General features: G+C 36.1%; 1 protein-coding gene across 1 annotated transcript; it reads right to left on the reverse strand.

The window, feature by feature from the left end:
* Window positions 1-587: 587 nt before the first annotated feature.
* LOC142339163 (cathepsin Z-like) lies at window positions 588-12,393 on the reverse strand. The gene is made up of 6 exons (XM_075388957.1): window positions 11,904-12,393; window positions 7,951-8,085; window positions 7,455-7,536; window positions 4,131-4,302; window positions 3,511-3,679; window positions 588-1,013 (listed from the first exon to the last, which is right to left on the reverse strand). Exons 1-6 carry the CDS (start codon window positions 12,185-12,187, stop codon window positions 899-901), a joined length of 957 nt encoding a protein of 318 aa, XP_075245072.1. The 5' UTR covers window positions 12,188-12,393; the 3' UTR covers window positions 588-898.
* Between the last annotated feature and the right edge of the window lie 277 nt (window positions 12,394-12,670).

Here is a 12,670-nt window from a genome sequence, read left to right on the forward strand (position 1 = left end):
AAGAAATCTGCCCGCTGACAGACACATAATTTCACGGTTTTATTTCGGGCACTTAAAGTACAGTGTGGAGCACCATAGCAACTGTTGTTTTTAGGTTCTCTCAAAACTTTACCTCTGGTCTTTTGCAAAGTTTAGCTATTGTCTTTGCATAACCAACTTCAGTCGTGAAGTATTTTTATATACTATGGTTTTTTCATTGACCGACAAGTTTTTTTTTCAATTTCTGGAAAACGTTTTTTGATTTGTGCTATTGGTAAGATTTGATGCACACTCATTTGCAGAGCAAAGTCTCGTATCATCACTAAAGCTTAATCCATGGTTACCGCCTTGTGGTATTTTGTCTAATAGTTAATCAATAAACTCTTCAATGCCATCGGCCTAGCAGATTTTTCATGACCATTTGGGTCTACCTATAGTACTGTTTGTTCTTTTTGGGTGAACATTGGTAATTCTCCTGCATTTTTTGGTAAATCCTGAATTGAGCACATAATTTTTCTGTCGACTTGATTAGCACACACATTTTTGGAAAAACTTATGTTGAGCAAAGGGTCCTGGTCTTGTTTGCTTAGTAATGTTGACAAAAAATGTTATGTTAAACATATTCTACATTACATGTTATACAGTGTGATAATTTCATCTAAATATGTCAAAGCTGATCAGACATAACAAAGTTATATGTTGTCAATCAACTGCTGTTGATTGAGTTTATCAATTAGACAGATGTTGGCTCCGATAACACAAGTAATTTCAGGCACTATTTTTTATTGAAGTATTCTGAATAAACAAACAAATCTATTTTGGATTCGAGCTTTAGTAACATAAATATCAGTTGTATTAATTGGTGCCATTGAACAATCTTCCCGTCTTGAGAATCATGCAGCTTATGTAGAGAGGTGATTCATTTTAGTAAAGGATCGGCGTATCCGCAGTTGGTTTCGACGTTCAAGTTGTAGTCAGCTCCTTTTTTGTTGGGGTTGTTGGGGAAGGCATTGCTCGTGGGCAGTCGGAACCATCTAAACAGTCAGCCAATCACAAGTAAACTCTGGAGGAAACATTTTTGCCAGGTGACTAATTGTAATAAATTTTGGTCAGGGGACTTATGGCATTGCAATAAATAATTGAACTAATTAATAGCCGCCCTCAGCTTCTCAGCCGATTACTATAGCGTTCCTATTTTTACAATCCAAAGATAATGGATTGTGTTGGTACTCAAATGGGATAAACAGGTAAAATTTGGCGGGCAATTATTTGCAATAGATGACCTCAGCTGGCTTTAGTAGCCTTTTAGGCGTTTAATATGCTGAAACTGATGTGAGGGATAAAAATTCAAGGTGAAAACGTCAGTTTTCGCTATTTTTGAGCCATGAGTGCAGCAATTTTTCCCTTTTTGTCAATTTTCTTTATTTTTTGTTAGTTTATTTTAGTGGTCCATCGTAGTTCGTATAGCAATTATGCTATGCAAAAAGTCTTTTTATGCTAACGTTTTTTTTTGTTTATCCCTACTTTAATACCAGAGTCAAAGGATTTTTCGCTAAGTAAAGAAACCTCATCTAAGGTACTACAAAAGTTGCTGCATCGTTTCCAGTGGCAATGCAATGGTTTTCAACATTTTATTATCATGATTTTGAGCAATTTTTTGACAAAACGTGCAATTTTTTTTCAAGTTTTCTGCAAAGGTTTGTCGTTTTTGTGGAGTTCTTCGATCCCCAGGGGTCAAAAAACATCCCCTATGGTTCGATAATAGGATACTGCACAGTTGCTAGGAGGCAATACAAAAGTTTTCAACATTTTAATATAACGAATTTGGAAATTTTGTTGATAAAATATGAATTTTATTCAAATTTTCTGAAGACGTATGTTCGGGGATTATCCATCTTTAGAGGCCAGAGAAGTTTTTTTTATATGCTTAAATTTAGAATACTGGCTGTTTTTTTTTGAGGACAATGAAATAGTTCTGAAGATTTTAATATCACGAACTTGGGTGACATTAGAAAAAAATAATTGCAAACGTTTTCAAATATATTGAAAATTTTTGTCATTTCCGGAGTTTATCAGTCCTTAAGGGCCAATGAAACATTTTTCGGTCTTACATATGAGTTCCTGGACAGATTCGAGAGACATAAAGATTGTTTTGGACATAGTAAAGTTCCGAAGTTTAGAAACTTTTAAATAAGATTGGCATTTCCAAGCTTTTTGTAAAGTGTTTGTCATATTTCTAGAGCTAATTTCTATCTTTGTAAGCCAATAAATTCCTTGAAAGGTTTTTGCAGGGTTTTTTGTTATATTTAAAAGAAAATTGGCTTTCATGGTAAAACTTTCAAGATTTTTTTGCAGTTATTACTTTTTTGTTTAGTTGGCATTGTTCAATTGATCTGATGGCCAGGTAGAGTGTTTCTAAGTTTTTCATTCAATTGTCTAGATTGTATTTCAGGACTTGTCATGCTATGTTTTTTACTTCGTCAATTAAAAAGTTGTCTCGCTTTATTTGAGTTCACAGCTTGTTCAAAATTTTGCATGAAATCCTTCTGATTTCTCTAGTTTCAATCTCCGCTCATTCTACTAGAAGTGCTTTTAAACAGCAGTTGCTCAGCAAATCAATCTAAAACAAACCAAAATGAGATTCGAAAGACGAAATCAAAATAGAAACCGGATGAACTTTCTATAGCCAATTTCAGATGCCCGCTGCTTGAACTTTGTTCTTATAAGTCTTTGTTTACATCTCAAATGGTTTTTAGTATTGGTACTAGCCCTAGCAACCTCTCGCTAAATAACATGAGTATGCATATTTACGAAACCCAATCAAAAGACTTTGCAACTTAAAATTGTGTTTGTGCAACAATCAGTTTTTATCATTGCTTTTCTGTTCCTTTAATCCCAAACAGTGATATGCGAAACAATGGCAGCTATTTTTCTGCAGTCCGCGGCGTATGTTTTTACATTTGAGACCGGTGTGTGTTCTTCGGGAGCATTTTTTTGGGCTTTGTTTGGCAGAAATCCAAAGTACACCAAGCTGGCAGCTTTTTTTAAAAAATAGTTTAGATAAGTAGCTTCTTTTGTTTTCAAGTGATTTCAACTTGAATTAAATCACAGATAAGAGTGATTCTGTATCCTATAATAATTATGACCTATCTTGTAAGACCTATCCTCCACGTGCAAAGCACATCGGCCTACTTTTTTTTATACTGATAGCCGTTATAAAATGTTTTGTGCTATCCATTAGTAACTGGATGCGTCAAAAAGAATATTTAGAGCGCAATTTTGTTTCTGTCGTGAAATTACCGAAGTAGGTTTGATGGGGATACTGAATAAAAAAACTCTGTTTAAATCAATTGAATAAACGTTAATAACAATTTTATTCTTGCACCAGCGGGAAAAATTCTTCAATAAATTTACAGTTTTTCACTTCACTTAAAATTTGCATGTGTGGTTCAAGGAAATTTAGGACAGACAGTTGGGGCATCCGCGGAAACTCAGAATAGATGTAGTTTCCGCCAAAGCACAAAAACTCACCCCTCCTCTCCCCAGTAGGTGCCCCAGCTGTTCCTCACAATCCAGTACTCCCCAACCGGCCCAATACCACCCTGTGGGTCTGGGGTGTCATCGTATCCCCATCCGATCACTGATATGATGTGATTGGTTGCTGTCGTGCTGTTCACATCCTGTTGGAACACGTAACCACCTGCAAATCACATAATGGCTTGTTTTTGAGACCCAGTAGGTAGATTTTTTTTTTCAATTTGAATTAAGATTTTATTGGTCCTAATCAATCGAATTTGCTCCCGAATTGGATTACTCATTTCGGCTTAAATCGCGGGGTGGTCGGATTTTTTTGAGAACAGAATATTATGCACTGGCTTAAGAGGCCTCACCAAGGAATTTGCTTCACTGCCATTGTAGAAATGTCACTTTTTCAAGTTTGAGAATTTCATAAGAGAACTTGTGAGAATTTCCGTTCTTTGCAAAAAGAGAAGAAAATTGAAGCAAGCTTCGAGTAGGCGAACGTAACTACCCCCGCCCTCTCCAACACGCACGTGCTCTTGAACACAGTAAAGGCTACCTGACAACTGATAACTTGCAATTTGGGCTCAAATGCCAATACTAGAAGGGCCCTTTTTCAATAATGAACTGGCCTGTGAACTGGTCCAGCTCGTCGGTTGCCTCAATACAGCATGCAATTGGTCCCTTGTCGTAGATTTCACTCATCATCTTGTCCCGTCCGATCACTTCTCCGTAATCTCCCACTTGGTACAGGGTGTAGTTGGTCTCAGGGTAACACTTGCCCTCGCCCCAACATGTACCACACTGCAATCATACTAGATGTAACGCCTATTTATATTGCAGCCCTCCCGTTGTCAAACACACGTCAAAAATGTTTCGGCAAAAACAATTAGTCTTTAGATAAAATTTTAATTCTTAAAACTACATGAAATAGGTTCTTCCACATTGCATGGGTCTTCAATAGGCACGAAAAAGGCACGTTAATAGTCTTCAATAGGCACCTTAAAAGATTGAGGGGTTAAATGATACAAGGTTGAATAAATCGGGGTTAAATGATAGGGGGTTAAATGAATAGGGGTGAAAAAGCAGGATACCCTTGTTTATAACTCTTGCTTCTGTACTCACCCCACAATTAATTCCTAATTTAATTCCTTTAATTAACCCCCTCATTAAGCATTATAAGGTAATGGAAGCAATAGAATTTTCACATCTCGGTTTTTTGAACCAAAGTTTATCTACATTAATTAAACGGATTAAGAATATCAAGATATTTTTGCTTTTGTACCCCCAGTACATAATGCACCCAGCAGTTACAGAGCACGCGCCAATAGGCAGTAATTAATCAGGTAAATTTGACACGTACTGTGGGGGCTGCAAATAATAAGCACCCACTAATCTGGTGGGCACGGACAAATGAAAAAAGACTCCAGTACATCTTCGCTAATCGAAAGATTAGGTTAACACTGATTCTTGCCTTAATTGAGTTTGAACAAAATCAAGTGATATTTTATCGACATCACGCTTGCGAATTGAATGGAAGCATCATTCCTTGTGTCCCCGGGTCAACGATCATAAAACTTTCTTTGATTTCGTACTAGGTCATATTTGATTCTTATTAACCATACTTGGTCATATATGATTTGTACGAATTCTTGGTAGTCATACAAGGATCATATATGATTTCCTAGAAATCATACAGGGATCAAACAAAAAATTTCGAAGACTGAAAACTGAATAATTTTGATTTTCTATTGAAGTTGAAAAAATTTCTTGGAAGTCATACAAGGTCATATATGACACATAAAACCTTGTCTGGTGCCACAATTTCTCGTATAATATAGTCAGAGGACTTAATAAATTATTATATCGCATTTGCAATCCACATTTGATTCTTTGTGTGCGCTAAAAGAATGGTGTCCCGATTTTTTACCCCTATTTAATTAACCCCCCTATCATTTAACCCCGATTTTTTCCACCTCCATAATTTAACCCCTCTATCATTTAACCCCTCTATCATCTCACCCCGATTTTATTCTTTTGTAAAATAAGGACTATTTAATTAGCAATATAGTCATTTGGCCATGACTCGCGGGCCATGGCCATGTCTTAGCGGCCCGTGGGACTTGATATGAACTATCACAACCAAACATGGGATTAAGTTATCTACTTATTTATGACATTAAATGAATCGGGGTGAAAAGAAGTAGAACCAAAAGAATAACTTTGTGGTTTAAACATATTCAGAAAACGAGTTAGAGGTTATATGCAAATTTTTTTCTTAGTTATCTTTTAAAAATGAGCATTTATAAGTATAAACTGGCATCAGAGTATGTCCAAAAATTTGTTATCTATTTGGACTCAATATTTTAATTAGTGCCAAACTTTGCAAATGGTAGTGTGCGTCTTATGTCGGATCACAATGTCCCTCAACATGATATCTGATAATTTCCAAGTCAATTTTTTTTCAAAAATCCAAAAAATTAAACTATCAGTTATAATTCTGAGATTTATGTCAAACACAAGAACAAAATTACCACTGATTCGCAGAATTTTTCTACTAAAGAATGCTGCCGAGTTACATCTTACACGTCTAATTTTTTGCACCAGCCAGTATTTTGCAATCTTGCGCTATACCAGACGAAAAGTACAATATGCTACCCAACGCCTTAACACTCATTATTAACTCGACGAACTCAACAACGAACTATGCTAGTCATTCTCTGTTATCAACTTTGACAGCATAGGAGAAACCATCAACTAATTGTTCAGGAAATTGCATGTATGGCCCATCAAAACCAATTAAATACTTCGGTTATTGAAAAAAGCTGATAATTTATGTGTCTGTTATATCAATCCACACCTGCTTGCTGCTGTCAAAAACTCCACTGTATTTTCATACCAGATTTTCCATTCGGCAACACTCAGCTAAGATTTGGTTGTGTTGATAAAAAAAATTATGCAATCATTTTGGACGAGTTAAATTTCCATCATTCATTTTATTTATTATCAAATTTGCCACCTGTTTCTGTCAATTTGCTTGTCTTTTGACTAAGCTTTATTTAATTACAAACATTTGTTACAAAAAGCTTCTGCTTTTCAAATTGCGATTTAAAAGTAAAGCAATTTAGTTAGAGTCGCAACAAACACGATATCATTATTGCACGTTGATTCGTTTTTTTGAGACTTTGCTTTGAATGATAGTTCATTTGGATGCTGTGTTAGAGATTTAATTTTTTGATAAATGGCTGAAACGGTGATTTCGGTTAAATGACCAAAGGGTACAAAAAGGCAGTTAAAGATAGGATTTTAGAAAAATAGGGATGCAAAAAAGTAGAATGAAAATCTTGACTGGTGACGCCTTGAGCACCCGCCAAAAATAGTTTTTTGAATATTACAGAAAATTTATGAACTTTAGAAAGGAACAGTCTTGCTGTATACTAAAATTGAACAGAGAAATATCGAACTGTTCCGTTTTTGTCTAATATTTTTGATGATTTTTTCATTTTATGTTCCCGAACCTCACTGAAATTTTTGTTGTAAGATAATTTTGTAGGTCAACAAGTTTCTCTCAATTTTGATAAATTTTCAACATCTGCTGTAATTTTGAACTGAGAGTAATAACTTGTACTGTTTTGCTACAACTGATGACTATTTTTCTGCTTCCTGTTCACCGAACTTGCGACATCATTTGGTCCGAATTCGACACTGTTTAGGATTTTAGTGGAAACAAAATGTGCAAGTTTTTTTCCGCAAAATAGCCTTGATTGGACACCCTTTGCAACAAATACTACATCCGAAGCGATATTGACGAGAAAATCAATCCACAAATTGGAAAACTTTGTTCATTTTGTTGAGATAGTTTTATTTTACCTTCGATCTGGGCTGGGGAGAGGGAGCCTGTAATCTGGGGAGGGAGAAAAGACCCAAAATTTCACTATGGATTTTCGAATGATAACCTGGTTGAAATCGGTGCAAGTTTGGTCCTTTGCTTGGTAGTTGTTGCAGGTCTCGTGTGGGATTCCATGGGTGTGCATGTAGCTGAAGCAAATCAAAACCAATAAATAAAAACCATGCGAAGATTTATATTATATAAGTTAGCAATTATTTTTAAAATATTATTATTATAAATTCTGCTATTATTTATTATTAATTGAACGTGTTGACCAAGTCGCTGCAATTAAAACAGGTGAACAAAAATGGACGAATTGTCATTTAGAAGTTCCGTAAATACAATAGTGCACCCAAGCGGTATAAACTGGGTGCATACAGTTTGAAGACCGTGGGCTTTATTTAATCATAATTTCAAAAAGAAGCATATTGAAATGGCCAGCGTTCAATTCTCCGTTCAATACTGCGGGAGGACTCCGATATCAATATGGCAAAATCCTCAACGACTCTTTCAGGTGACGAGGCTAATTACTTTGACCCGAGTAGTGCTACAATGTCACTCACCTGTACACAGGTAACGTGTCTCCCCCGTGACATGTCCCAGCATTGGCACAAGCTAACACGTGTTGAGTGGACAAGAGCACCTTGCTAGAGTCCAGATAGCTGCTGTCGCTCTCTCTGTACATGGCTATCGTGAACCTGTTGTGAACAGGAGCAGCCAATATTTGAACAATGACCATCATAGGAAGTTGAAGTTCTAACGACTATTTGCAGACACACAAATTACATCACACGAAATTAATTTGTTAAATAAGTAAAATTCTGCCTTACGTAGACTTTTACCGCGCAAGATCCGATAATTTACTTCAGTTCAAATCAGATAAAAGCCCGGTTTTTTAACTAATGTCCTATGGCATATCAAAAATGCTATTAAGAAGACACATGCAAAAGAAAATTTCACATTTTATAAGATCACTGGTATAGGATCACATTGTTTTAGATCTTATGAGGCAAGTATCTGTGCACATCTGCTGTATAAAAATGCTCATAACATAGTCAGTCGCTCGTCTTATTATTTCAACCGAAAAAGAGTTTAAAATTATCCTTTATTGTTCCCAACCAGTATTAGTTGGGGGAGGAACTATATGCTCAAATGGTTCTCTTTGTTCAGTAAATTTCAGCCGAGCGATATATTCATCAAAGAGATGTGTGAGTGCTATATTTAGAAAACCAATCTGGCGTAAAACATTTAATTAGAGCTATTTAAAGTTTTCCAAGAGTTATTGGGTGTCAAATTTCTGTTGAAATTCAACTGGTTTCCATTGTGTTTTCACCATTCTTCCGTAATTTTGCAGAAGTTTTTGTCAACTTCGCTTAAAAATAGGTTTGAAATGTAAAATTGATAAGAATACTTCAATAATTTTATTTTACGCTTTTATTTTTTGCTGTTTTTAGTGCTGTTACTTTGTTCAACTAATAAAAGGTCCCATTGGCGTCCTTAGGTGTTACAAATTTATTTATCTGTTATTTTTACTGGAAAATTTCAAGTTGATCTCGGTTTTTGTAAAAATGTGTTTACAAAGTATCTTGGCACTTTCGAATTTGCCTATTTTTATCGTTTTTTTGGCGACTTTTCGCTTAGTCGCAGTAAAGAGAGGACAAATTTTCAAGTCTTTATTGCCTTGAAGTTTTAACAAATCAATGCGAAGTTCAATTAAAATTAAAAGATTGCGCAATTGGACATAAAAAGTGTCGTGGTGATTATTGCATGGTTTGGGCAACTTCGCCATTTTTTATTCAAAATTTAATTGAGTTTTTGCTTGTAATTATTGTTATTCGCTAGTGAAGTACAAGTTGGTTTGTGCAGTTTAGGTTTTATCTGATGCTATTTTCATTTTTTTTATTTTTATACGTTTTAATAAATTGTCATCACCTTTAATCCTAAATAATATTTATTGCTGTTATTTTATTTTTTGTTTTTCTTTGATTGCGTAGGAAAATGGCAGTTCCCATAGGCCCGCTGAGGTGGCATTGTTTTTTACTGCTTTGAGATTGAAACAATTCATTACACAAGCAAGAATTTTTTGAGCACTTTGTTAATTTTTGGTAGTAAAAATGTGGATGAGCATGGTTGGATCTTTATGTGCAAACGCTGTTTACTGAGTGAGCCTCCTTGTTTGTAGAAGATGGAAAAGATGAGTAAAAGATGTCAAGAACTACAAGCTACGTGAAATAAAATGAGTTGTACAAAATTTATGAACAAGCTCACTCTAGAAAATGATCAACTAATAAGAGTGGCCTCTGGTTAATTGAATGAAACTTTTTTTGAGTATATTCGTCTTTCACATGTTTTTTCACACTTTTTTGGCTGACTAGAGACACTTCTAAAACTGGTCAGTTACACATACTAGTTTTCTCATGGCTGGAGGTTTTCTTCAATATGCTAACAAAAATGATGTGGTCTGTGTTACAGTAAATTTTGAATCACAAATTGTGGTGTTGTTGGTGGTCTTTTTGATATCCAGCCGTAAGCAGTTAATTATTGTTAATTTTATGAAAGATAAATTTATATCACCGAAACTTTGTTGTAAATGCAATTAAAATTTCTGGCAGTATTGCTGAAATACCTGATACTTTTACCTTGTTTCCGTTTTAGCATCGTGAAATAAGAGCAGCGCTCTATTCATACCTATACAGGTCACAAACATTGAAATTTGGTTCCATTTCATACAACCTATTCGACGTCTGGTTAAGAACTTTATATTTCAACTTGCAAATATTTACCGGATCTTTTCAGTTTGTGTCCCAGCTTAGTGGGTGCATATTATCTGAATCCCCCCTCAGACGCACGCAGGCACGTGCGATATTTTTACATAATGATTTACTATATAATGACACGTGCTCTGTAACTTGGGGGGGGGGGTGGTGCATAACGTAATAACGTTCTGTTGGGCGGGGGGGGGGGGGGGCAGGGAGGCACAAACAGATAAGATCCCATGTTCTAATCAATCGATCAGCATCTGTGCTTCACGTTTAGGTCCTGCACGTAGGAACTTGCATACGCTGATTCTCCAGTTTTGCAACAAGTTATTTTTGAAAGAGAGTTTTTGTTCATTTTTCCTGTCCTATGGGCGTAATTGTCTTAAAAGGAGATATTATATCTCCTAAGAAGTTAACGTGTAAGATCCTATAATGTAGAAATTTGATCCAATTAATTTCGACCTTCAGTCTTGATTAAAAACTTTTATCGTATAAGAGCTGATCAAATGTCTCACAAAGTCTTATTCCGACGCAAATCTGAACCCAGGTTGAGGTGCCATCCGGAAGTGACCTCTGATCAGACCAAATCCAACGCACACGGTGTGTTCCCAGACCAAAATTACAGGGTCTGGGATTTGGTTCGAGCGCACAATAGTATGATTCGTGGTCAATTCGGTCTGGAGGTGGTATGATCAGAGGTCACTTCCGTCTGGGGATGGTATGATCAGAGGTCAATTCAGTCTGAGGATGGTATGATCAGAGGTCACTTCGGTCTGGGGATGGTATGACCAGAGGTCACTTCAGTATTGGAATGGTCTGATCAGAGACCATTTCGAGCGGAATTTTTTTTTGCTTTTTGTTTTATTTCACCGAGCGGTATTGGCTTAGCCAAGAGGAAACAAAAAGCAGCATTCTGATCACAGACACATCTAGAGTGCGATGTCTTTGATCAGAACCAAAGGGGTCCAGCTGATAGAACGTGCCAATCCCCAAACACGGAAATTTTTAACTATAGAATACGACGTTTTATATGAAAGATCTAAATTCGTCCATTGAGTTCAAAATATGCATTAATGTGTACTGATTAAATTTTTTTCTCAGCAGTTAGATTTTCTTTTCTTTAGCAAAAATACTTTTAGAATGGTCTTTTCTTTAGATGATTTTAATAATGCAAACATCAATTTTTATGAAATAAATGTATTATATCAAAATTCGTGCGGTGAACTGATTTCGAGAGCACAATAGTCTGATCAGGAGTGACTTTTGAGCGCATAATAGTCTGATCAGATGCGATTTTGAGCGCACAATCGTCTGGATGATGGTCTGGGTTTGGTCTGGATCATGTTCGCACAATCGTCTGGACAATGGTCTGATCAGAGACAGTTTCGACCGCACTTAGAGCGCACACGGTGTTTCGAGCGACTTTAGTCTGATCAGAGGATACATTGGTCTGGGATGGTCTGATCAGAGGTCACTTCCTTATTGCACCCCAACCTGGGAAGTGTTGTTGCGACATTTTTGCATGAAACTTTTAAGACCGTCCAAAAAAAGTTGTGTAGTTTGTCACAGTACAAACTTTTCCCGTGAAATGTTTTCCCTTGTCTCACTATTTTCAAGTTAAACATTGACCTGTACATCTGTGTATTTAATTATGGGCTAAGGATAGAGAACAAAGGGAACTCTGCTCGAACTCAAAGCATTTTCTGACCTACAGCTTCGGTTGATTTATGAGCTCGGAAATGCTTTTAAATAACTACCTGTCTGCAATAGCACTGGTCGACCCGAAAGCCCAGCAGGACCCGCAGTATTGTGGAATATGTTGATTTCTCACCACACCCAAATAGTTTTTCCCACCAGTATTTCTCCAATCCCATTCGGTTGGCATGGAGTCCGCGGGTAGCGTTTCCCAGGGTCGAGGGTAAGTCTTAACTTCCCTGACTAAGTTGGGGTCAGTGTTTTTAACATAGCCAACGTATGCAAAAGCCGTTCGCAGGGATAAAACTTGAAACAGGATTATAGCCAAGTCTAAATTGTATTTCATTGCTTTAGAATAGCTGATACTTGTCCTGAACGTTTAAAGTAATTCTGAATAATTGGTTGGCGAAGTAATGAGTTTCGAGCTATTTTGGGCTTTGAAAGTTCAAACCATCATCCGGTTTTAATTACTTGACAGAATAGTTAAAGATCGGAATGAAATGTTTTAATGTTAGAATTCCAAAAATCTCGAGCATCAGCAAAATGCAGTACATTAAATGACCGCGTATTATATTTTCGAAGTTAATTGTTTCCTAAACTACTTGATCAACGTGATCAAAATAGCTTCATTGATATTTCGTTTAGTCTCGTAGGTTTACTTGCGTCAGTAAAACAATTAATCGATGCTCGTTTGATCAGATTATGAGGTCAACTCAAAAATACTTTTCATTTCTAAACCTTGACATTTGATGTCTTGTCATTAACTGATTTATGAAAAGTAGAAAGAATTGTAAATGAGATGAATACCTTTTTAAGACTTCTACTATTA

Source organism: Convolutriloba macropyga, chromosome 5 (genome assembly GCF_964194025.1).
Source record: "Convolutriloba macropyga chromosome 5, txConMacr16.3, whole genome shotgun sequence".
In the NCBI taxonomy this organism is placed as follows: domain Eukaryota; kingdom Metazoa; phylum Xenacoelomorpha; order Acoela; family Convolutidae; genus Convolutriloba; species Convolutriloba macropyga.